The sequence below is a fragment of the Poecilia reticulata genome, linkage group LG23 (genome assembly GCF_000633615.1).
Source record: "Poecilia reticulata strain Guanapo linkage group LG23, Guppy_female_1.0+MT, whole genome shotgun sequence".
Taxonomy (NCBI): domain Eukaryota; kingdom Metazoa; phylum Chordata; class Actinopteri; order Cyprinodontiformes; family Poeciliidae; genus Poecilia; species Poecilia reticulata.
This window is the reverse complement of record NC_024353.1, coordinates 2,651,654-2,677,234: the sequence shown is the minus strand read 5'-3', so window position 1 is coordinate 2,677,234 and position 25,581 is coordinate 2,651,654. Positions and strand designations below refer to the sequence as shown.

Genomic DNA, 25,581 nt, shown 5'->3' with positions numbered 1-25,581 from the left:
ACCACTCTTATTCTTTTTTTCGCATTCTCTGCGTAACCCACTCTAAATACACACCCGTTGCCATAGCAACTGACTGACGGCAGCTCCACTGGTCTATCAGGATTCAACATAAAAAACGACATGCCTTTTTTTAAATTTTTAACTGCACACAAAATTCTGCAGCGCATCTACATATTACGATTGTCAAAGTCAAGCTAGCATAGCTGACCTACTTCCCTCTCCCTCGCTATTTGTTTTTATTTAAAAACTGACCTTGTTATCTAGTTGTCGTAATGCTAAGAAAGCTCTACATCCCCTTCTCTGTTATATATCACATGCATTGAAGATTTAGTGCGTTATGTTGACAACTTGATGGCTAAAACCAACTGCTAGCCATCGTCTGTGAGCAGCTTTTTTCATTTCTTCCATTTTTTTGTTTTTCATCAAACTTGGATGTTTCAATTCATCAAACATTTTTTAGTTTCAAGCAAAAAATAAACAGATGAACTACAAGATGCTGTTTTCACATTATAATTTATGCTATTAAGGGAAACCATTTACCCAAATCAATCTGGCCCCATTTAAATAAAAAGTAATGTCACTCTAAAACTAGTATTTTTACTTCACTCTGAAGAAATTTAGTTCTCTTCTTTTGCAAGTTTTTGTTAACGTTGCCACATTGGAGAGTTTGTTCAAACTCACACACCAGCATCTTTACTGAATTTAAGTCCAGACTTTGACTAGACAAGCCCATCACTTTTACAAACTGGCTGAAGAGAGAAGTGGAGAAATGGAGGGCAGAAGATAATGTTTCAGGTCTTAAAACATACCTAGGATAGAAAAATAATATCTGAAAGTGACGTTATTTAGTAGAAATCAGATCCAGCACGTGGTGTACCACACAAGCACTTTTCAAACACTAATAAATAATCTGAAAGTCCAGCTGCTCTTTTATTGTATTCTCCATTTGTGTCATTATTCTAACCTGTTTCCCCAAAAGTTAAGAATGATAAACAGTCGTGTCTTTAAGAAATAAGAAAACCACAAAGAGCAGCAGCTAAAATTTTATTTTATGTCCATTTGTATTAGCTTAGGTATTTTTCACAGAGTGAACTAAGAAAAACAATGTAGTGTTTATGATCAAAGTACCTGAAGATGTAATTTAACATTGGCTGAGAAAAGGAAGTAGATATTAAGAGACTGATCCAACAAAAATCATTCCTTAAAACAGATTTAAAGTACTGCACACACCGTTTCATAGTATTAAGTGTTTTGGACAGAATATGGGTGAAAACGAAGAAAAACAGACATTCAAACTACATGAACTATAAAGAAATAATAGCATCTCCTAGTTGTTCCGGGTTTTCTAGTAAATTAGCATAATTGTGTTTGTTTTGCATAAAAAAAAAATCAAAATGTTCTCTCTTAGTTTGTGTCTAATCTGTGCATGTCCTCAACACTTAAATCGAGTGTTTTAAATTTCCTGCTCTGACACCAGGAGCTTCACACACATTTGGTTATCTGTTCCAGTGGTTTCCTGCCTGAGGATTTGGATAACGGTTGTTCACTGAACCAACACACAAAGCTGCAATAAAACTCTAAACTGGGATTTTACCGCTTATGGTGCCTCATCTGTGCTGAATTCACATGGTGCAGACGACAGGATTTAAACATCTCTGCTAATTAAATGTTTATATGTCTATTGCTTTTTGCTATAATTAAAATATTTGTATTCATTTTTAACATTTTCATAGAAATGCATCCACGCCCCATAAACTTTTGCACGTCCTTAAACTTTGGGGATTTTATTACCTAATCCTGCTTTAAACAACTTTCTCTCTGATGTCTCTGCTGTGTTCCTGGTTGTTCTCTAAATATGATAAATTCATTCAGAGATTAAATGACACAAGTGGACTCTGTTTACTAGCGAGGGGATTTCCTTTAAAAGTCGGTTGCAGTGGCTTTTATTTAGGAAAATCAAGTAGAAAAAGAAGATTGTTAAAAAAAATCACAGGACGCTTTTTCTGATTTTTAATAGTATAAAATGTTACCAGTGTGGTCTGCTTTGTTGTTGCACGTTGTATTATTATCCCAGTAAAGCACAAAGCAGAATGTAAAAATGTTTTAATGGGTATGATAATTTTGAATGCTTTGTAAACCCAAGAGATTTACATGTTATAACATTAAACACATGCTACACATTCAGCTGTAATCAGATCCAAAAGGGAATACATTCACGAACTCCAGATCAGTGGTATCAAACTCATTTTGATTTTGTTCCTTATAAAAATCATGAACATGCTTAAAAGGCCAGTTGTGCCAGAATGGTTTGATAAAAACCATTAACAATGTCAATAAACAGCTGTCTCTGCATTTAAATTAAATCAAATTGAGCATCTTTTCACATCGATTAGTCCCTCCAGGATTTCACAATTGTTTTTCTGGGTTTTTTGCAATCAAAATGATAGATTATATGATATTTCCTTGCAATATTTGTGGTTATGTATGACAAATGTGACTTTTAATTACTCGCCAAATCAATCATGGACTGTAACTTGAGTTCAAGTAAGGTCAAGGCATCAGTGGAGTAAAAGTACGAAACACTGCCCCCTGAAGGTGGGAGTTGGCATCCCTTAAACCCAAAATTTTGACCCATTTTCTGCAAAACAATTTGCAATAAATTCAAAATTAGACATTAGCAGGGATTTCTGTTATTTTGCGTAAATTTCCACAGTTCTTCTTGAAAAACTAGGGGGACAGATTGATGTAACTTGATGGCGCATAAAAAGCCGGATTTGGCTCCGGAGTTTGACACAGAAACAGAAAAAAACATGAACACACGTTGCAAGATGTATGACATTTAGAGAAATGTGCTGGTTGTCTTCATTTTTATCTATATGCTGCTCTCTGGTGCTGATAGATGCTTTTCCAAACATGATCAACCTGATTTCAGTTTCCTTTGTCAGTTTTCTTCATAGATTAAACAGAAAAAAGGCTTCTGTGAGCCGAGGTAGTGTTACATTCTTCTACAAAATCTAATTTAACTGCAGAATTCAGAAAGGAAATGGGAATAATTCAGCAGGAATACATCTGAGAACTGAAAAGACACAAGTCAAAATGCGTTTTTCTACTTTTTGCAGTAGACTACAGCTCCATAAGCCACCACTCCTACGATGGCCACTAGCGCAGCGCCTCCAAACAGAAGCTCGGAGGAGCTCAGAGATTTGGTCTTATGTGCAGCGGCTGCTTTAACTGAATGTTCTCCATCATCCTGAAGGGGAATCTGTGAGAATTTAGCTTCTGGACTTTCTTCTGTTTGAAGCTCTGGAGCCTTCGGCGACAGGATGGACGGAGGGTGGAGGCCCAGCGTGGAATAGTGCTCCTCCACTTCGGAGGCTGTGGTTGAAGGGACTGGTGTGGTCGTCGTGGAGGGGGGATCCAGTTTGAGAATGGGCAGCAGAGGCAGCGCCATCGGGGGAACAACGTGCCTGAACTCTTCATGAGGCTCCTCCGCAGACACCAGCAGCTCTTTCGCCTCTGGAGCTTGGAGGTCCGGCTCCGCCAGCTCCCTCTCCACACTGAGCAAGCTCAGAACGCTTGCCTGCAGCTCCTCGTCCTCGTCCCTCCATCTCCTCCCCTCGGTCTCCTCCAGCATCTCCGCCTCCTCCCGCTCCAGGTGCACCATGTCGGAGTTGGAGGAGTGATTCTCGTCTCCGGCTAAAACGGGCCCGTCGTTGCTGTCGAGGCTCTTGGTGTCCTCAGGGTCCATGTCACCCATCGTGGACCAGGACTCTGCTAGCAGACTCTCGCTGTGCCAGGGTCCAGAGGTCTCTGCCTGGGTCAAAAGCAGAGAGGCCGGACTGCCGCCTCCATCCCCCCTGCTGGGCTCGACTGGGACCTTTTCCTCCAGAATGAAGGCTGGTTGCTGCAAACAAGCACAGATCAGAGGTGAGACGATTACTTTAAAAAGCATTCAAACTGGGGACGGAAACAATTAATCCACTTAATTGTCAATTAATGGTTTATTGGGTTAAAGTTAGATCTAGTCGATAAACTAATGACGTCCTTTAGACTTTTTTAGTGTTGTAGTTTGGCCGCCGTCCAGCAGAGGGCGCCACTGGTCATCCCTAGCAATTGATTCAAAATTAAATATGGCGGCCAAACCAAAACAGAAGAGATCAACGGTCCTAACTGGTGTGGTATGTAAAATGCACTTTATGCAGTTTTGTTTAGCAAGAGAAACACTCGACAAACTCCTTAAGTTGTTTTTAAAATATAAATACTCGACAATCTCCTTAATTGATCATATTAACAACGCTCATTCAGAAACTGCATCACGTAGCTGCGTCAACTTCTCATTCAAAAATTACTCACGTGCTGCGAAGGCGAGGAAAATATTCGGAATATTATCTGGAATATAAGCAAGAAAAATTGTAACACGATGGTAAATTAAAAAAAAACATGCCAATAAGCTAGGTTTATTTTGAAGACTTGTGAGTTGAACTTTTTTGAGCACGTTTTAATGTTCATTAAAGAATAACCAGAGACGGTATTTATATAAACGTCTATTTTTTATATTTCATAAATTCGTCCAACATATTATGAAAAACGTAGCTCTTTGTTATTTAAATACATACAAGAGAACATTTATGTTTTAAGAAAATGGCTTCTTATCAGTTAATTGTTAGTTGATTGATAAAACCAGTCAACTTTAGATTAACTAATTAATCAGTAACTTGCATCCCTAATTCAAATCCGATTAAACTTGGTTCAGATCCAAGCATTTTCTTGTGTTAGAATGGCCTAGTCCAAGGGTCTGCAACCTTTACAACCAAAAGACTCTTCGAGCCACAAATGCCACATGCCTTTTAGACAAAAAACAGCCTATAATATTAGATAAATATATTTTGTAAAAAAAAAAAAAATGTAGTGTTATTTTTGAGGAACCATCATTTTACTTCTATTTTTAGGATTTAAAATAAAGATAAACGTATAATGTTGCAAAAAGAGCATGGATTATTTTTTTTTCTGTTGGATGGAAAATGATGTAAGAAAATAAAAAAAATCACAGATTCCAACCTTATGACAAGAAAATAGATCTTAAGGCACAATGGATCTTTTAGTGTTATTCTTTGTGGAAGTTAAACACAAGTACTACATAAAAGAACTAAAAATGCATTTATTATTATATCTGTATATAATTTTTAACCAAACTTATTAAGAGCCATTAAAGTCCAAAGAGATATTTGTTGCTCTGGAGCTGCATGTTGCAGACCTATGGCCTATTCAAAGTAGAGACCTGGACCTAAATGAGAATCTGTCACAATGCTTTAAAAATGATACTTCCAGTACAGCTGCACTTTTGCTTGTGCAAAAGTGATAAATACCCATCACGCACAGCACAGATTTCAGATTTTCAGAAACCTTCTTCCCAGTTACTTTTCAGTTGTTTTTTTGCCATAAAGTGAAGTTTGTGGTTGTAATGTGACAAAGCGTGAATATTCTTTTATAAGCAAAGTTATCCAGTTTTTCCAGACAAAGTTAATCACATGCGATTGTTGTCTGCGTTCTCGTTGACATCAGCCTTTGGAAAAAATTGCTCGCTTGCTCCTCTGTGTTGCTATCTTTAGCCTTGCATATCTTACTATGTTTAGGTGCCGTATACATGTCTGTCTGTCAATCAGAAATGGAAGTGCTGCAGCTTGGAAAATGGTGATATAACGCCAACACAACAGATTTAAAGTACTGACTTAGCTTTCACATGTAGTCTGAAAACGTAGCTTTTTATTCGTGGGTATAAAATCAAACATGTCATCTTCATGAATTCTTCTGAGACGTTCCTTTAGGTCGCACGTTGACCTTCTTGTGTCACAACTTTGATTACCGTAACTCGTCCCCTTCATGCCAATCCCAGAATAGATATTTGTAACGCTCTCTGGTCACTCTATAATATTGTATCGTATTCACTGCTAATCTTCAGAGCCCTGTCTGGTTTTAAGTTCACTTTTCTAAAACATCACATTGAATTAAACTTAAGTGGCATATAACCCCAGACAGACTAAATAAAACTGATATTTAGTTCAGTTGAATCTGAATTGAATTCAGGTGCCGTATACATTGATTCAGTTCATATTGACCTGAATCAATATGATTCAGTTCAAACTTCATCCTAAGTTCAAATAAATTCAGTTCAAGCTGAATTGATTTCAATGAAAACAAATCAATTTAGTTCAGTTTAAACTTATATTGAACTGAGTTGAATTGAATTTTAGTTGAAGATAATTGAGTTGAACTCAGGCACATTTAATTAAGCTTCAGTTTTATTTAGCTACAATAGGATTCAGTCCAACTCGATCCATATTGAGCTAAAAGAAATTAAGTCAAACTGCAGTTTGACTGCATTTGAACTGAACTGTTCAGTAAGTTAAAAACGTAATTTAGTTCGACTCCATTTGCTTGAACAGACATTTATTTGAAATAAATGAATTTAATCAAATGTATGTAGAATTAAAGTAAAATTGGTTGAAACTGAATTGAGTACAAGTAACATTCAAGGTTAAATAAAAGATGATGAATTACAGCTGAATTCAGTTGAAATAAAGTTTGAACTGAATGGGATCTGAAAGTTTTTGAATATATAAATCTGTTGTCTCGATTTTTTTTCTTATCTTTTTTTATTAACTCAAAATTCACGTGTTTGAAATAATCAGAATTTTAATTAAGTATCTGTTTTAATTCAGTTTGACGTTTTAATGCACTATATTTATGCAAACGGGCTAAAATGAAGTAAATCAAATTTACATGAGCTAATCAGAACTGAATTAAACTGAACTAAACTTAATTGAATGGACTTCAGACAACAATTAGGTTAAAATATTTATGATTCTTGTAAAAAATTTTACATTTGTTTGCCAAGTTACCCATTTCTACAAAAAAGTTTGGTGCTAAAATATTTTATTTTTACTTTCAAAGCTGGTCTGTTTTTCACCTTGTGTATTTGTATAAAAATGTGAAATAAATACTGACTGACATACTGAGTTCATACTGAAATAACCTCTAACATGCTGATATGTACCCTAAATTTCCATAAAGTGTACAAAATTTAAAATATATAAAAATCCTCTGTACTAATCTTCCAATATTTCATTGTCTAAATTTGTTCATATTAATTTTAATATGTAGCAGTGATGTTGCCTTGTTGCTCTTTCTAAACAACAACAATATGATTTAAAGTCTCAAATTTAAAATTATGAAGGTTTTTGAAGTAAATGTGTCCAAAAGGAATAGTTTTTGCTGCCATTTCTTTAAGCACAAGCAATATTTCACTCTTATCGTCTCAAAGGGAAAAACTATTTTCTGTCCTCCAACAGCGTTTTATTATTTTTATTAAGCTTTCTGAGCCTTTAATAGATTAATTAGTGAGACCTTGAAGATCAAAGAGCATATGTGTTTTATTTAATTCAGGAAAGTCTATTGTACCTTTACTTGTAATTATGACTTTTAAGCGGGAAATTTAACTGTAAGGGTTTGTAGTCCTGCAGGTCTGTGCAGACTGTAGCAGCAACTGGCCTGATCTAAACAGTAAAGTTAGCCAGAAAACAAACCTCGTCCACGTCTACCAGCTCAGAAACGGACCTTTATTTACTGTCCCACATGGGAATGTGGTTTCCAACTGGTCCTTTACATCAACAGCAGATTACGAGGGGTTAAATAATGAGATTTAGGCCGAGCTTTCCATGCTAACATGCAGCCAACACAGGTTGGAGAAGGTCAGCTTTCAATGTCAAGAGAAAAGAATTCCCTTTTTGCTTCACGTTTTTGTTGAACCGCGGCTGCAAACATGATAATCCTCCTAAACAAACGTCAGTTTAACTCTGGACAGAATAAGTCATCAATACTTAATGCAACCCAAAAAGGATTTATAAGAAAAGCAGGAGTACCTCTGTCCTCTGTGGAAGAGTTGCTAGATGAGGAGTAGGTCAGATTGTGACGTGCATTCAGAGACAAAGCCACAGGTCAGCAGATCGGCAGAAATGCATTCTGGTGCTGGGAAGGGAATAACAAGGTGGACAAGCTGTCCACAAGTGTCTCTCCCTCTCTCTCACCCACCCACCTCACAAATCCATGACATAACAGTTGGCAGCAGAGGAGTCAATCGTGACTTTGCTGATCATCCCAACTGAGAAAGTTTGGACAGTAATCAGTGAAAATGTAGTATAAAAAAAAGACTAAATGTTTAATCAAAGTTTAACCTTTGTGTTTGTGGCCTGTAAAGAGGTCAGCGGATCTCTGTGCTTCACTCAGGTAAACAGTCTCTGGAGTTTTACGCTTTCTGTCCAAACAGATTAGAGAGCACAGCAGGTGCTGGTGACACTGTGACATGAGCGGAAAATGCATGTCAGACACAGGGAAGAGCTATTTCTAAAGCTAAAGTTTCCAGCTTCTAGCTCCCCCTGCTGGCAGCACGGGGAAAAAACATAAGCTCAGGAGCGCCACGATGATTTTGTCTTGCAGATTTTTAGTTTTATCGTTTTCTAAGACAACCTTCTCAATTTCTCTTCTTCTGTAAAGCAAGCCGTCTTCGGACAGATTCACCACTTTTAATCATGTCTTTATATCCTAAGTTTATATCCGTCCTTTGTTTTATAACCCTTTGCTGTGAACTTCCTCTTTGTTTGCAACTTCCTCTGTTTACACTCAATGAAGTAACTGTGCACTAAATAATACAAAGCCTGGGAATGTGTAGGTGAAATAATTACTGCAATTTAATTTTAATATTTTCCAAATATCAAGCAAGTACAAATAAAACAAATGAAATAAAACTTTAATCTTGAATGACTTGGAGATAAATTCAATAAATTCATTGAGTTCAGCTTCTCACAACTGTATCTATGGTCACCTCCCTGTTGAAAATTAAACAATTATTTTGTTTATTGCATCTTAATCAATTTAAAACTGATTAATTATGCAGTAAAGATTGTGGTTATCTACAATATCATGTGTAAACGTTTGCTTAATAACACACTCTTATAATACTGCTGTTACTCAGGTATTAAAATGCTAAGTAAATAAGCTTTTATGAATAGTAAAATTATGGCTTTAATTTGTTTAAAGTTTTTTTTTTTGTTTGTTTGTTTTTTACAGAAAATTTATAAATCTATAGGTTTTAACCCACAAATAATTGTTACATGCAAGATAAAATTACATGAATTTTTATAATGGCAAAATAGGAGTGATTGGAAGCTACAAACATAAGATGTGAAACCCTGTAATTATTTATTTACATGGAGCACATTCATAGAATAATGGCATTAAATCGTTTTAAATGGTTTGTTCAAAATTCTTGAAAGATCTTTTTTTATTCAAATGGTCTTTATGCTGCATCCTTTCAGTCATATTTTGAACTTTCAAAATCCCTATTATGAGACCAATATTTATGTCATTGTCATCTATAAATCTCACTCATTAAGATCACTTTAAAAGTGAAAATATTTTTTCTTTCATATGTATTACTTTTGTACTTAATTATTAGTACTTTGACAATTATTTTTATTTTATTTTATTTTATTTTATTTTATTTTATTTTATTTTATTTTATTTTATTTTATTTTATTTTATTTTATTTTATTTTATTTTATTTTATTTTATTTTATGTCCGCCTGTTCGTTCCTCTCCGGTCCGGCAGGGGGCGGTAATGCGCCTCTGAGCCAGTTGCTCTCTCTGGTGAATCAGAACCAACCGTCAGGTGATTCCTGCTAGTCAGCTGATCTGCTGTGGACATCTTTGCGAGTCACGACTGCGGCGATTAATTCAAACCGTCTCTTCTGTCATTCTCGGGTATATTTACACATTTTAAAACCCTCTTCTTTTAATTAAAATATTGTTATTGTTAGTAGCAGCTGCGTGCCGTCGTTTGTGTCGTTTTAAAACCGTGTTTGTGTTTGTTTTTCCCCTCCTGAAGGCCTCGGTGTACCTTAAACAGCGGTGACCATGGCGCTCAGCGATGCCGACGTTCAGAAGCAGGTAACAAAGTGTTCAAACACGCAGCTTTACTCCATAAAGCATTATATTGTAGGATTATCTTTTATGCTGCTAATTTAAAAGCTACACTAGGTAAAAACGTATTTTTATGATCTAATCCGTCTGGAAGAAGGATGACATTGGCAGGTTAAACCTTCTGGGCTGCGTTTTTGGGGGCTCTAATAGGGCTGCTACTGGTAAGAAAACCAGTTTATGTTTGCTGTGATTTAAAGCTGAGGTCGTGCAGAAGTTATTGCGGTCATATTTCCAAACGATCACATGATGAACAACACGCCAAGGCCTGATGAGGAACTTGGAGTGACTGAGGTGGAAAATAATATGAAGCAGCTCCAATAATTAGCAACAGAAGAAATCTGAGCATTAAACATGGCTTCAATATCCCTCCATCTCCCTCTGTAAATCATTCATCTGCTCAAAAGAAACCACATTTTATAGTGAAATGTTCTTGAACACTAGTACTTGAAACTTTCTGAATGTCTGTCGGGGTTTTTCACTGGACTTAAAATTCGTTTTTATTCGTTTTTATCCAATTCTTTACCATGATAGTCTGTTATTCAGATTCAGTCAGTTTTATTCATATCAGGGGTAAATTTTAGTGCATAAATTTACCTCTTAAACCAACTGTTAAGAATAAAAAGACACTTTATAATAAAACCAAGACGGTGTTTGCAAAATTATTTAACATGTTAATTACTAAAATTAGTAAGTAAATTCCAGTATTAACTCTTTAAGCCAACATGCAAACATTTTTAGTGTTGCAGCAGTAGCCCAAACTACAATGGAAATGATTAAATCCAAACATTTCATTGTGTTAGAATGGCTCAGTCAAAGTACAGACCAAAATTCAAATGACATTCTGTGGCAAGACTTCCACCCAATCAGAGCTTAAGCTATTTTTCAAAGAATGGTCAAGAATGAAAGACTTTACATTTGCAAAGCTGGTGGAGAGACATGGAGGTGTAACTTCTGCTAAACAGGTTTTGCAGACGATAACCACGGGTTCTGGAGTTGCAGTTCTTTGAATACTCGACAAAGCTCAAATTATTTCAGAGGATTATACATCCTCAGAAAGTTTGCTGTAGCTGAGTTGTATTTGAAAGTAATAGTAACTAAAAGAAAAGGTCTTAGAAAATAGACTTAAACAGACTTCTCTGCTTTGACCTGCAACCAAGTGATCTAAAACATTTCTCAATGATGTGGCAAATACCATCAGAGATCTTACTTTGCAAATAAAAGGAGAAATAATGTGGAAGGTTATAGAGAATATATCTACCAACAGAACTGATGCATGTCGTTTTGTTTTATTTCAGTTATCCACATTACACATTAGTTACACATTAAAAATTAAGGGAAAAAATCTGTTCTGCACAAAATTATGGATTTGTTCAAAGAGCCTTGCATTTGGAAATTATTACAAATATCTTGTAAATATGCTTCAGATTAACAGGAATGTTTTTGTAAAAAAATTATGTTGAGACAAATTTTTTGGCTAAATAAATGGTAATATATATCCTGTTGTGGAAAGTGAATTTTTTTTCACCTCCTTGTGTTTTTTCCCCCCCACAGATTAAACATATGATGGCCTTCATAGAGCAGGAGGCCAATGAGAAGGCAGAAGAAATTGATGCAAAGGTATAAACACAGTCATTATCACACACTGATCATTTCATTAATATTATTGTTGCTTCAAATAAATATTTCTCATTCTGTGCTCTGATAATATTCTGAATCAGAGTTTTTAGGTCTGAGATGTCACATGGTGCCTTCAGGGTATTTTTTATTATTGTGAAATCAGGAAACCGTCTGCTTTGTTTCTGTTGGTCTGTAATTCAGACAGGAAATGATTGAAAACACATCTGCTGTTTGATTAAGGCTTTTTTTTCATGAGCTTTACTTTCAGTAAATAATTTGTTAAACTAATGTCTGTTAAGTAAATCTGGTTATTTACCAAAGCTACTAGTAATAGTATAAAAATAGCTGGAACCCAGAGAGAGAAAATATGAGCATTGACACATTTCAATCCATTTTGTCCTTCAATGGGTGAAACTCGCCACTAGGACCACTAGGTGGTGCTAAAAGCTGCAAATCAGAGCATCAGAGACGCCATAATTTTTGACTTAAATGATTATTTGAATATAAGTAACCTAAATAGCTGTGAGGTGAAGTGGATCCAGACAATAATTTTAAGTGTAGTGTATATATTTGTGAGTTCTTTTATCTTTCTCACAAAATAATATGCCATTTTTATTCATCATTATTGTTTTTATTATAACTACTGATAGTGTAGTAATAAAATATTTTTCACAAAAAATATTCTGTATTTTAACTTATTTAAAAATTTCCTCATAGCAACCTTTAAGTTGTTGATAGAGCTAAGACTGGCTTATAGTTATTATTCACCAAATATTAAAAATGAAAAACAAGTTTACAAAATTAAACCCAAATGAATCATTTCTATTTCCTGTGTCGTCTGGAAATGTTTCATCCAGGTCTGAATAAGCACGTAAAAAGAGAATAGAAAAATGTTTTTATTTTCAGAATTTGTTAGGTATGCACTTTAATTAAATATTTCCATTGTATTCATGTATTCATGAATTAATACACACGATAAATTCAGGTTTGTCTTTAATATTTGGACTGAAAAAAGGAAAGGAAAGGATCTCTACACCACAAACTGATCTCTTAATAAATAAACCTTTCAATACGTGAGCTGAAGTGTTTTAAATCCAGCCAGAATAACCCAATGTGTCCCTGCAGGCAGAGGAAGAGTTCAACATTGAGAAGGGCCGTCTGGTCCAAACCCAGCGGCTGAAGATCATGGAGTACTACGAGAAGAAAGAGAAGCAGATTGAGCAGCAGAAGAAGATGTAAGTGATGGCGGGACATCACAGGACACATCAAATCTTTTTATTTCTCACTTCAGGAACAAAGGAGCAGCTGTGTGCGCAGCAGTGTTCCTATAATTGTGTCTCAGCTCTTCACCCTGCGGTTCCCTCTAACCAGCCCGCCTCCTTTCCGTCTGCATGGATAAATATAGATCCATTTAGCAATCTAAGCAGCTCCAATGTGTCTGTTATTTGTCCAACAGTCAAATGTCAAACCTGATGAACCAGGCTCGACTGAAGGTGCTGAAGGCCCGCGATGATATGATCTCAGTAAGCCTTGTTGTCACACACACAGCAGTGAGATACGCAGGTTGAGTGGAAATGACAACAAATCTGATCCATGTTTGTCCTGTCAGGATATGCTGAACGAAGCTCGCCAGCGGCTTGCTAACATCGCTAAAGATCCAGCTAGGTACCCAGCTCTGTTGGACGGTTTGATCCTGCAGGTTTGTTCACGTTTTATACCTGATCTTTAATATTTACGATAGGAAATACATCACATTTAATCCAATAAATTAAAGTAATCCAATAGATTCTATTGGTTTCATAAAGAAGACACAGTGATCTGCTGGGTATTAGCCTATGTATTAGATTAACTGGGAACTTCCTTGAAATTGCCAACAAACAACTTAATTGTATTATTCTGTACAGTGATCATATGGTGCCTTATCTTTTGCTGTGTACAGTTTTTCTCAGATTGGCTCTGCAGTTATATGTGTTTAAAGTTTTCCCGTTTAGACCATGTGAGTCTAATTAGCCTGTGGTGTTCTAGGTTAGAAAAAATTAGCCGCAGCATCTCTTTTTAAAAAAAAACCCTTTTGTTTCAGTGAACAATCTGTAGGTTTCTCTATAGAAATCACTTCACTCAGCTAGATCAGTTTTAGATTGGCATGTTAGTGAGGCTCCTAACTGTTACATAAAACTTATTTAACTAAATTAAATTAGTCAGATTATAGAGTTCAGAGTAAGGTTGTGTGATATGGACGTAGAAATGTATCGCTGTACTTTGTGATAATGATAAAAAAAGATAAATAAAAGAAAATTAATACCAAAATTCTAATTTTTCATGTTTTTGTACTCCAACTGCTTCTAAAAACAGCCAAAGCACTTAAAAAAAAAACACCCAGCTGTTTTTTGGCAATAAATAATTTTTTTTTTGTGTGTCTGAAAAAGTGAGATGGTTCTAAAATCTCCAAAATGTAACTTCATAAATCAGCAGCCGCTGTCCCTCACCTAGCAACCTCAGCAGAGTTCCGCTCGTCACCTAGCAACCTAAGCTGAGTTTCAGCTCATTTATTAATGCACTCGTGGACAAAATGGTAAAAAGAAAATTTCCAATAACACTGTCAATTTTGATTTTTATTTAAGATCATTAACTGAAGTTTATGGGAAAACGATAAATCAAAATTCTTACCATGGTAAGAAACTTTTTGCGATAAATGATGAATTCCCACCACAAGTTCAGAGGATTTTAGACGTTCCTCTGACTTCAGTTCTAGACTTAAGCAAATCTGACCTAAACTATGAAGACATGAAAGCGTGCATTTCTTTTTATAATCTCTCATATTAGGGTTTCTATCAGCTGCTGGAGCCCAAGGTGACGATCCGCTGTCGTAAACAGGACATTCAGTCGGTACAGGTGAGAAAATGGTGTCAAGATCTTACGTTTACACTGTAAAAACAAAATCTTTCCAAGGATTTTTTTATTTTCTATTGCAAATATCTTGAAATAAGACAAAACTAACTTACAAGTAACTTTTCAGCAGGATACAAGAACTTCTTTTAAGTTCCACTGGCAGATTATTTCACTTATAACATGGTAAAAATGTCATTATATTCTAATGGAAGTAGCACTTTTTCATTAGTATTAATGAATTTACTCCTGTATTTTGCTGAAAAGTTGCCTTATTTTTTTGCCTAATTTCAAATGAGATATTTACAGTAGACACTATAAGGAAAAATACTTTACAAGATTTTATGTTTTTTCTAAAATATGTAAACCTCTAAATGAAGAACTTGTGTGTTTTTAAGACGTCCATCCAGAAGAACATCCCCATCTATAAAGCAGCTGTGAAGAACAACCTGGAGGTCCGGATTGACCAGGACAACTTCCTCTCTCCAGATGTGTAAGCTGAAACATGGATCAGATTATTCTCCTGCAGATTTTGTGTCTTTGGGTTTTAATCTGTCCTGCTTTCTGCAGCTCTGGAGGTATTGAGATCTATAACGGCGACGGGAAAATCAAAGTTTCCAACACCCTGGAGAGCAGACTGGACCTAATGGCTCAGCAGGTAAAAAATACGCACAACTCGTATGTTTACATCTGTTTTCCCCTCTAGATTTTTGTTGTTCTGTATATTTTTAGTTTCTATAAAGCCATTAGATACTTATGTTGTAAAATGTCTTCTTCTTGTGTGGTAGTGGAGTTTTTATTGCTTTGTTTTGATTGTGTGCCGACCAAATAATACCAATAATTTGCTTTGGCTTGACAACTTTTCATGCAGTTGTTGATTTTTGGTAGTAGAATTTAAGGAGATGAATCAAATGTTTGGTTTTTGAAGGTTTAATTTTTGAAAAATCTTGTTTTTGTTTCTTTATTTTTTTTTTCGCCAATGCTCTCCTTGGGTTTCCATAGGAAGCCGCCATCTTGTTTAAAGCCGCCATCTTGTTTTGACAGGGATGTTTTACAGCTTCTCATTTATTTGGCCTTTGAATTCCTTTGAACGTTTGTTCTCATTAAAACAATTATTTTCTCATCATTTTAAGACATTTTTTCTGATAAAATTGTCTCTTTACTAGAGTACAAGCACAATTTTACCAGAAGATATTTTGACTATATTCTCATCTCACACAAGGGATGATTGAGATAAAAGCCGCTTAAAAAATATTTTCAGTCATTTTGATCAATTTCTTTTAGAAAAAACTGATTAAAATTGTATCTGGTTTGAAGAAATGTGGACGCACAAGCAGCTCTAGTAGACTGATGATATTCAGTCGTCTTTGTTTTGCTGATGATTTTATAATGTCTAAAACTTTGCAGATGATGCCTGAGATCCGAGTGGCTCTCTTCGGCGCCAACCCGAACCGCAAGTTTTTGGACTGAGATCCTTCGTTGTGCTCGAGACAAAAAGCTCCTTTTTATTTTCTACATGTCATATGGGAGATATCATTCCTTTGTCTGTGAAACCAAATTGCTGATGCACAAAAGACGTGTTGTTGTTTGTGTGGTGTATTGCTGTTTATCTCCTGACGGGGGCGCTCTGCTAACTGCAGGGAGGGCTAGCTCTCGGTGGTCTGAGTTTACGGATTGAATGTTTAACAGGTTGTCCTCTAATTGGATCAGTCTTCATGACAAAAACAGCTTCTGTGTCGCAGCTTCTGCTCGTTTTCTAAACCTCTCCGCACATTATAAAGCTGCATGGGGCTTTGTGTGGCTAATGGGTGTCTGCTCCAACCAATCACAGACAAATAAATGGTATCCTAGGAACAAAAACACCATCCATGACCTTACTGAGTTAATTTATTGATGTTACACCAAGTGTACGTTGTTCTCTGTCTGAGAAGTGACCGATATCATTCCAGAAGCTACACTGTTTGTATATGAGGTTTCCAGATTAAATTATGTTTGTGTGCTCGTTTTTTTTTTTTTTTTTTTTTTTTTTTTTTGTGATCGTGTCCAACTGAAAATGTTAAACTGAGTAAATGTAAAAACAACATAAAGATATCTAAATGATCGGCGCTTCCTGTGTGCTCCTCTTTTTGACTCATCCTGCCCATTCATGCCTCCTTCATTAGTTTATCACATGGTATTAGTCAGACAAAAATGCTCCAATTATCCGGCCGCTCCGAGGATTTCGCTGACATGCTCACCCGCTGCAGTTTGTCTCCGCGAAAACAAGCCGAGCGTTTTGGTCGGGCGGATCTGAGCTGTAAGTAGCTGCTTTTTTCCTTAAAGAGCTTTAAAATAAAATGACTGGAGATGTTTCTAATTTGCAATCTGAGATTTTAGACATGTTTTATTCTTGGTAAACTGTTAAATTTGTGTTTTCAGAACTTGATTTTATTAGGCGTTTTATGTGGTCTGCTTATTTTGCAGGATCCCCATTAGTTTCCACCAAATTGGTTACTAATCTTCCTGGGATCCAATCTGTGTTGTGTAACTAATTTTAAATGATCTTTTCTAGTTTTTTATCTATACGTGCCCAATCAAGTTTTTTAAAATGTATTTTTGAGATTTTTTTAAATTTTAAAATGAAAGATATTTTTAATTATTTGTAATTTTACGTTCTTGTTTGAGAGATTGTGAGTACTATGCTAAACTTAAGAATATTTTCCATTTAATATATTTCACCCATTGTTGAATTGTTTTTAAATCACACTATTTTTCAAATATTTTATCAATTTCTGAATAAAAAAAGAATAACATTCTTTTGCTCATGTTTTATTACATTTATCAGATTGTCTGTTCAAAGGCTGCTGCAAGGACTGAAGCAATTAATCGTGATTTATTGATTATTGAATTAAGCGTCAACTAGTTTAGTAATCAATCATAAATTGAAATATGCCGACACTAAAACATGTCATTTGCCAAAAAAAAGTAATTAAAACAAAATTGTGCAAAAAATATATACATTTTTCATCTTTGACACAAAACCTTCTTTCTTTGTAATTATGTTTTATCCAGAATCCCTCGTAGTTTTAACTTCACCTGGTTCAAATTCTATGAAAATAGAATTTTCACAGAATTTGAATTTGAATCTCCTATTAGGCACTTTTTGCTGGATTGGTTAATAATATAAAAAAGCAAATAAGTCCTGCAATGTACTGATGTTGGGTGAAGCAGCTTATTGAAGTATTTATTTAGCTGCAGATGCATCATCAGCAAATGTAAATTTTAGTATTTGGAAAAAAATATTGAATTGTATATTTACACTTTTTACATATTTTTAATATTGCATAAAACAAGCTTACGTGGTAAAATAAAAATGTACAGAATGTGATACTCAATCGTCAGAATAATCGATTAGCTGCAGGTCTCGGTCTATATTGTCTGAAAGGTCCTAATTTTTCCGCAGCACTGGCAGGTTGATTTGTTAAACTTGTTGCTGTTGCATATGTCACTGTGTGTTTTCTTTTTTTGCTTTCAGCACCAAAGCAGATAACTTGAGCTGACCTGAAGCAGCGGCAGCATGTCCCAGTAGGCCTCCCAGTGTTCCCAGTGGGGTAGGGAGGACATGGTGAACTCACTCTGCCTGGCTCTGCTCACCTGCGTTCCCCTGCTGTGGCTTGTGAGGGAATCTGCGGGGATGCCGGACCCCGCTCGCAGGGACCTGCTGATGCGTGAGGAGGCGTCCCGGCAGACGGGAGGCCTGCTGGCGCTCACGGCGGCCGAGCAGAAGCTGGACGCCAACCTGCATCGGTTTAAGGAGCAGGAGATGGCGGCCACGCTCTTCCTTCCTGCCTTGCACTTCTTCAAGGCGAAGCCGCTCATCGAGAAGAGCGCCATCTACAGGCTGCTGCAGAAGATGCCTAAAGGTACTTAACTTTGTGGATATATCAGTGAAATTACACAAATTCAATTTATTAGGAATATTATTCCAACTTGAACACGTTAGGATTGAGCTACGTGTATTATAAAACATGCTCACTACATTTGCACAGAATTGTTTTTAGATTATGAAATTTTAGTCTGGTCAATTCTGCCAATTTTGGCTACTGCTGGCCACGCCCCCATTAATTAAACTTTGAAACTCTCACCTGAAATTAGCTGCAAACAGATGTACAATTGTACATCTTTGAAAAGCAAAAGTAGAGCCTCCTGCACAATCAACAAAAATGCAGCAAACGCTTGCCTTTTCCAGCAGCCATTGTACGCGCATACAGCTGTAAAACCAGAACACCAAACATGCTGGAGTTCTACTAGGGTTGCTGATTTACAGACACCAAAGGAAAAAAAATTTGCTTGGTGTTTTTTTTTTTTTTTTTTTTTTTTTAAACGTTTGAGGCGTTTTCAGAAGCAGTGGAAACCCAAATAGAAATACAAAAACATAAACCCTTTAAGTCAGGTCAAGTATATTTGTATTACACATTTTGGCAACAAGACAGTTCAAAGTGTTTTAGACCAGAGAAACATCAGATAGTCATCAATTATGAAATATTATCAAGAAAATATGCAACTAATGTGTTGATAAATGTTCCAATTATTAGTTATCAAAGACAACTCTAAACAGGTGGGAATTTAGTCCTGATTTGTTTGAATTTTAGCTTTTATCCTACCAAAGGACCCATTTTTAGTTTTTATTTAATGGTGGTAACTGGTCTTTTTTTTCTTTTTTTTTTTTTTAAATTTACAGTTTTTAATCTTTAGCACGATTTCTTGGGTCTTAGAAGGAGAAACAGGCCCACTCCATCATAGAGCCACCGCTATGCTTAAAAGTGAGCATGAGATTCTTCTCCACATATTTATTATTTTACACTAAACCCATCACACGTGTAAGTTGTTTTTCTTGATTCTTTCTTAAAATCACAGCAAAAGGATGGAAGACAACTACAAATAAGATGTATAAATGTATGAATTTACCACATTTTCTATGCTAGCAAATAAAGTTTCTGTAATACCTTCACAAAGTGAATATAAACAAAGATAAACCCAAGATTTAAAAAAAAAAAAATACAAATGAGATTCAAGCTACAGCTCAGGTTGTTCTTGAATAGGACACGGACCCAAACGTCACGCAGACAAAGTGTGGTGCATCCTGGACATCAACGGCAGCAAACATCTTTGTGTACACAGGCTGTTTGCAGATGCCGGGTTGTTCCTCTTTAGCGATGACGGCCTAAATGCTCTTTCTATGAGGCAGATTATCCTCATCATGTTGGCACCGTTCCTCGGTGTGTGCAGAACTTCCTCTCTGGATAATTAATTTATCTTTGCCTCTGTGGATGAGGTGGCAGTTCCTGAACCCGTGTGATCATGGAGGTAGAACGGTTCTGCCCAGGCCTGTCACAAAAACTAATTTTACTCTGTGATAAATTACTCCAGGAGATATTGCGATCAACAATAATATTGTTTTTGAAACCATTTTCAACTAATTTGCTGATGCATGTCCTTGTTGGTTGCTGCTGTATGTTCTGCCCACAGGCGCCGCTCTCCACATCCACAGTTCATCGCTGGTCAGCGCCGAATGGCTGGTGAAGAACGTCACCTACAGACCTCACTGCTACATCTGCTTCACGTGGGACAACTCTGTCCGCTTCCTGTTCTCCACTCTGCAGCCCTTCCCTCGGTGGGACTGCTTCTACTGGCAGCTGCTGGAGTCGCTCAGAGCCAGGATAGAGGACAATGCAGGATTTGACAGCAGGTTAGTAGAGATTAAGGATGTTTTCACTCGTGATGCATTTGTTACGTTTTCAGCTGGTGCGGTTTGCTTTCACGCTGCACTGTGTCAGTCCAAGCCTGTTCCCCTCCTCACCTGTGGTGGCGCTGCACCAAGAACCTCTGAAGAAAAGACAGCGCACAACGTCCTCCTTCACAAAATTTTACTGATTGTAGGATTTCTCTTTTGTCATTTGTAAAAGACCATGAGCCATTTCTACCGCTAGATTCTCACGTTGGTTTTGGTTGTATTTACCCAGAATGCTGTGCACTGGGTAAATGCACCCAGTGCATAACAGAAACATAAAGCAGGAAGTGGACTAACGTGCAGGGCATTCTGGGAAAATACAACCAAAACAAACTTGCAGGTAGAAATGCATCAGAAAAGACAAAAGCGAAATCCTACAACTGCTAAAATCTGATGCCAATCCGTCTTTGTTTACAGTTTGTGAAGAAGGAAGTGGCGCTCAGTCTTTTCCTCAGAGGTTTTTGGTGCAGCGCCACCACAGACGAGGAGGGGAACAGGCTTTTTAATTTGTTTAGTTTGACACAGTTCAGTGTAAAACGAACCGCAGCAGCTGAAAACGTAACTAATGTTGCAGTTTTTGTCCCCAATCAAACCAAATCTACTGGACTACGAGGTCTCACTGTTATCCTGCTTAATGGTGGAAAATGATCTGAAATGTTCCCCTCTGGGTGTTTTCCAGTTTAATCCAGCACCTCACACTGTTTACTGAGAATCCAGATGGTGAATATCCCAACCAGGATGTTGTGTGGGAGAAGTTTGAGAAGGCCTTCATCGCCGCTGCGGGGTTGATCACCCACGCTCCCGTTCTGAGGGATTACATCTACCAGGGATTAGAGGAGCTTCACAGGGACAACGTCATGTACCTGGAGCTGAGGAGCGGTCTGTCCAGGGTTCGTTTTCTGCCCACACGATCAGTTTGAGCTCCTGATAAAACACCAGTTCCAGCAGACACATTTTTCTTCTCTCCGTTTCAGACGTATGAACTTGATGGAACGATTCACGACAAGATCTGGACTCTGAAGATGTTCCAGGAAGTGACATCAAAGTTCAAACGAAATTATCCAGAGTTTTTTGGAGCCAGGATCATAATTTCAGTCCACAGGTATAAAATGACTAGATCGAATAGATTTACGGATAAAGCAAAAGAAATTCGTGCCGGTTCAATAAAGTGGGAACCATGTGTCTCAATTTCCACACATAAGAATTTATTTTATGGAACTAAAATTTCATTTATTTATCTCATGATTGAAGCAGAAATAGCAGCAAAGAGAAAGATGTCAGTGTCTGGCTGTTGGAGACGACGTGGCCTCAGCAGCACTCAGACTTTTAATGAGATGCTATAAAGACACATTTTACACAAATATGAAGCATATGGACTTAATTTTCTCCTTTTTAACAAAATCAACTCTTTTCTCTAGTTTTCTTTTATTATTTATTTGAAGTTAAAAGTTAGCCAATTTACTGCTAAAAGGCACGACTGATTTTAAGTTTAAAGTTATAATTCCCTATAATGAGCTTTTTTCTGCATGACTTGTGTTCTTGCCATTTAAATATTTCTGTATAAGTTTTGTAAGGTTAAAAATGAAAAATATTTAAATCGGGTGTAGAATATAAGCCTGCATTTAAACTATGGTTAAAATAAGTTAAATAAAAATAAGAATTAGAGGCAAATTGACAACATAATATCCTGCACAGAAAAAGTACAAGAAATAAATTTTAAAAAAAGCAGCTGCAATAAAATGGGAGTAAGTTTTGTTTTTAATGTAAAAACCGAATTTGAAGAAATATTTTATCATTAATATAAAGTGTGCTGTTCTCCAAATGCTAAAAATTAATTGTTTGCTCCATAATAAATTAATATTTGTTTGAATAATTTTTTTTACATAATTGATGAGACTTGACTCTAAAAAATAAAAAATAGGACCATTTTAGAGCTTCATGGCTCTGGGACATTTTTCCATTAAACTATAAGATATATTGGTGTTTTCTATTTAATCTTTTAAACATTTTACTTGATTGATTCTGTCTAATGATTTTAAAAAAATTATGCCAGACTTTGTCTTGAAAGATGCTCAATAGACACATTTTAGAGACTTTCAATAAACAAAGAAGGAAATTGATCACATTGTAAAGATGTTCAGATTTATATAATAGGTGTACGTTTAAAACATAAATCTTAAATTCAACGTTATTATATGATTTGACTCGTACCAGTTGACCAAATTAAGCAGAAACTGTTGGCAAATCCTTATAACAAAGTGTTTTTCTGTTGAATATTGTTGTAAATTCACATGTTGACATTTTGTTGTAGTTTGTGACTCGGTTCTACGGTTGCTTCCTTCAGGGCTCTGGGCATATCAGAGGTCAGGGCTGCCGTCACAGAGGCCATCCAGCTGAAGAAAGACTTCCCAGACGTTGTTGCAGGATTTGACATGGCAAGACTTTCTCTAGTTGTAAATTCAAGTGGCATCAGTGAGCCACTTCCTGTCATAATGTGATATGTTTTGGTTTGTAGGTCGGCAGGGAGAACAGTGGGCGGACGCTTTGGTACTTCAGAGAAGCTCTTTCGCTGCCAGCTGAGCTGGGAGCATCGCTGCCGTACTTCTTCCATGCAGGAGAGACGGGTCAGTGGATCTTAACTTTGTGTACGCGAATCCTTACGTCTTACATGGAGGCACCTAAAATTAAAGCCTTAAAACATCTTAGATTATTACACATCATTTTCAATGCCATATAGTATGTGTCATTTTTGACATGATACTGTTGAAAACATGTCATTTTTGGCATATTGTACAGTATGTCAGAGTATATATGTCATTTTTAACTAATTTTTGACGTCATAGTACTATTTCATTTTTTGGACATTTTTGACATCCTAGCATGTTATGTGTCATTTGGCCTCATTTTGGATGTCTAAAACAGTTTTTTGGACAGTTTTTTAAATGTCCACAAAAAAACTTTTTTGGGACATTTTTGACATCGTAATATGGTATGTGTCATTTTGCCTTATTTTCTACATATGTCATTTTTTGAACATTTTCAAGGTCATAGTGAAGTACATCATATTTAGGACATTTTACATAATTTGGGACATTTTTGACAGTCGAAAATGTCGACTTGTCACTTTTTGTATATTTTTGACATCATAGCATATAGTATGACATTTTCGACATCATAGTACAGTATGTCATTTTTGGCCATACTATACCTTAATGTCGAAAATGTCCAAAAAAATGACATACTATACTAAATGACAAACATGACATAACAGAGGATTTTGATCCTCCTGCTGAAAACTCACCTGTAAGTTAGTTTTGTCCTTTTCAAAGTTCACAAGAAGACTTGCTCCAGATACTGGACCTAAAATTTTGTTTTTGAAGTTACTGTTGGAGTGACTGAGTCGGCTTATATACAACCAGTTCACCACGTCTAATATATGTAAAAATTCTTTCCACTTCTGCAGACGATGAAGGCACAGACGTAGATCAGAACATTCTAGATGCTCTTCTCTTCAATACCTCTCGTATCGGGCACGGCTATGCTCTGGCACACCATCCTCTCGCCAAAGAGCTTTCCAGGAAGAGGAAGGTAGCTGTGGAGCTTTGCCCAATCTCTAACCAGGTATCCTGTCAGAGCTGCTGGATGAGAAGGACAACATGTTTGTTTTAATGGTGAAAGCATCTGGGTTTGTGACTCCTGTGCAGGTGCTGAAGCTGGTGTCGGATCTGAGGAACCACCCTGCAGCCGTTCTGATGTCCGAAGGTCACCCTCTGGTGATCAGCTCAGACGATCCCGCTCTCTTCGGCTCAACTGGACTCTCCTACGACTTTTACGAAGCTTTTGTAGGAATCGGAGGTCTGAAGGCTAATCTGGGCACGCTGAAAGAGCTGGCTGCCAACTCCATCAGGTCAGTTCATGACGCTCATCATGGAACTAAAGGGATTTTTTTTTTTTTTTTTACTGTTCATATTTTGAATGATGAACATTTAACACGTTTTTCTTTCACTTTTTATTTGTACAATTTGAAGATAAATTTACAGAGATTGCACATTAATGAATGCAAATACATATTTGGGTTCATAGAGAAGAACACAGATAATGGATTTAGAAAAACAAACATTTCTGTTACGTTCAGCTCAATGTTTGAATTGCTGCAGAGTTTTTGCTAGAAAGATGAAGTCATCTGCTTTGTTCTTTCAGTCGTCTTTCGTCATTCATGTGAAGGAACAGAGGATTTTCTGTTTACGTAGCTGCTGGGACCATCAAACACAAAATCATCTATTCCTTCACATCGGTGACAAGAGACGACTGAAGGAAAAGGATTAGGGCCACTGGGGAAAAAAAAAACAGTTCTGACTTTAATCTCAGAATTCTAAGATTAAAGTGGCTAATGAGATATCTCGAGATGAGACATAATTTCGACGTCATAGTACATAGTAGATAAGAATCTCAGTTTTCTAGATTTCGCTAGGGGAAAAAAAAAATAAAAATCTAGAAAACCCTGAGTTGTTTAATCTAGAGTTAATCTAGATTTTTCTAGATAGAATCCAGATTTTTAGTTTTGGGAAATCTAGAAAAACTATCTAGATTTTATCTAGAAAATCCAGGGGAAAAAAAAGATTGTGTGCATAACATCAATCTTTTTTTTTTCTAGACAAAATCTAGAAAAATCTAGATTGTATCAGTTTCTAGATTTATCTAGATTTTTTAAAAGAGAAATCTCATCTTGAGATAAAAATCTAGATTTTTATCTAGAAAAAAAAAATCTCAAGATATTCTCATTTAATCTCAGTGGCCCTAATCCTCTTCCGTAGATTCTAGATACACAGAAGCTTAAGATGATCATTTTTACAGCTGTCCTGAGTTTTGGTCATCTCTGTTTGCAGGTACAGCTCCCTACCAGATCAACTTAAAGACAGAGCTTTCACCCTGTGGCAAAACAAATGGGACGCCTTCATCTCTGATAATTCATGACCGTCTAATCATAACTGATCCTGTTTGACTTGAACTATAATAAAAAAATGCCAGGATGTTGCCTCTTCTAATGGAGCACTGGCCTTGCAGGTCACAGTACCTGTTTCTCTGAATTGATGTGCCGTTTCTGTGCCGTAATCACATGTTGTATCGTCCATCTCTGACCGCTGCACTGCTGGAGAACCAGTCTGATGTCCATGTCTCCCATCACTACTTCCAGACATCTCTTGGTGTCTCTGTTCTGGATCTGTCCTCCCTGTGAATAAAATGATTTTATCTTTAACTTCCCTCCAGAAAAA

The 25,581-nt window shown here is 36.5% G+C and overlaps 4 protein-coding genes across 7 annotated transcripts in view; 2 read left to right on the top strand and 2 right to left on the bottom strand.

Annotated features, from left to right (window-relative positions):
- Positions 1–1,030: 1,030 nt before the first annotated feature.
- Positions 1,031–8,082, bottom strand: LOC103459165 (bcl-2-like protein 13). Its single transcript, XM_008400496.2, has 2 exons — positions 7,920–8,082; positions 1,031–3,904 (listed from the first exon to the last, which is right to left on the bottom strand). Exon 2 carries the CDS (start codon positions 3,755–3,757, stop codon positions 3,107–3,109), a length of 651 nt encoding a protein of 216 aa, XP_008398718.1. The 5' UTR covers positions 3,758–3,904; positions 7,920–8,082; the 3' UTR covers positions 1,031–3,106.
- On the top strand, positions 3,848–25,381 carry ada2b (adenosine deaminase 2b). 4 transcript variants are annotated; one of them, XM_008400500.2, is made up of 10 exons: positions 3,848–3,927; positions 18,053–18,440; positions 20,047–20,266; positions 20,988–21,198; positions 21,283–21,410; positions 22,653–22,743; positions 22,824–22,932; positions 23,772–23,929; positions 24,013–24,215; positions 25,195–25,376. In XM_008400500.2, the coding sequence occupies exons 2-10, from the start codon at positions 18,140–18,142 to the stop codon at positions 25,280–25,282; spliced, it is 1,509 nt and encodes a 502-aa protein (XP_008398722.1). In that variant the 5' UTR covers positions 3,848–3,927; positions 18,053–18,139; the 3' UTR covers positions 25,283–25,376. The 4 variants fall into 4 exon arrangements, with proteins under 4 accessions (XP_008398722.1, XP_008398721.1, XP_008398720.1 ...); XM_008400499.1 differs by lacking the exon at positions 3,848–3,927 and adding an exon at positions 3,993–4,178; XM_008400498.1 differs by lacking the exon at positions 3,848–3,927 and adding an exon at positions 16,597–16,834.
- Positions 9,705–16,542, top strand: atp6v1e1b (ATPase H+ transporting V1 subunit E1b). The gene is made up of 10 exons (XM_008400497.1): positions 9,705–9,816; positions 9,941–10,002; positions 11,587–11,652; positions 12,778–12,887; positions 13,109–13,175; positions 13,262–13,351; positions 14,476–14,544; positions 14,937–15,031; positions 15,109–15,196; positions 15,946–16,542. The coding sequence occupies exons 2-10, from the start codon at positions 9,970–9,972 to the stop codon at positions 16,006–16,008; spliced, it is 681 nt and encodes a 226-aa protein (XP_008398719.1). The 5' UTR covers positions 9,705–9,816; positions 9,941–9,969; the 3' UTR covers positions 16,009–16,542.
- Positions 24,303–25,581, bottom strand: part of LOC103459171 (probable polypeptide N-acetylgalactosaminyltransferase 8) — a 40,961-nt gene continuing 39,682 nt past the window's right edge. The window contains exon 13 of the mRNA XM_008400504.2: positions 24,303–25,538. Within this exon, the coding sequence (XP_008398726.1) occupies positions 25,374–25,538 (165 nt within the window). The 3' untranslated portion in view covers positions 24,303–25,373. The remainder of the gene's footprint in view (positions 25,539–25,581) is intronic.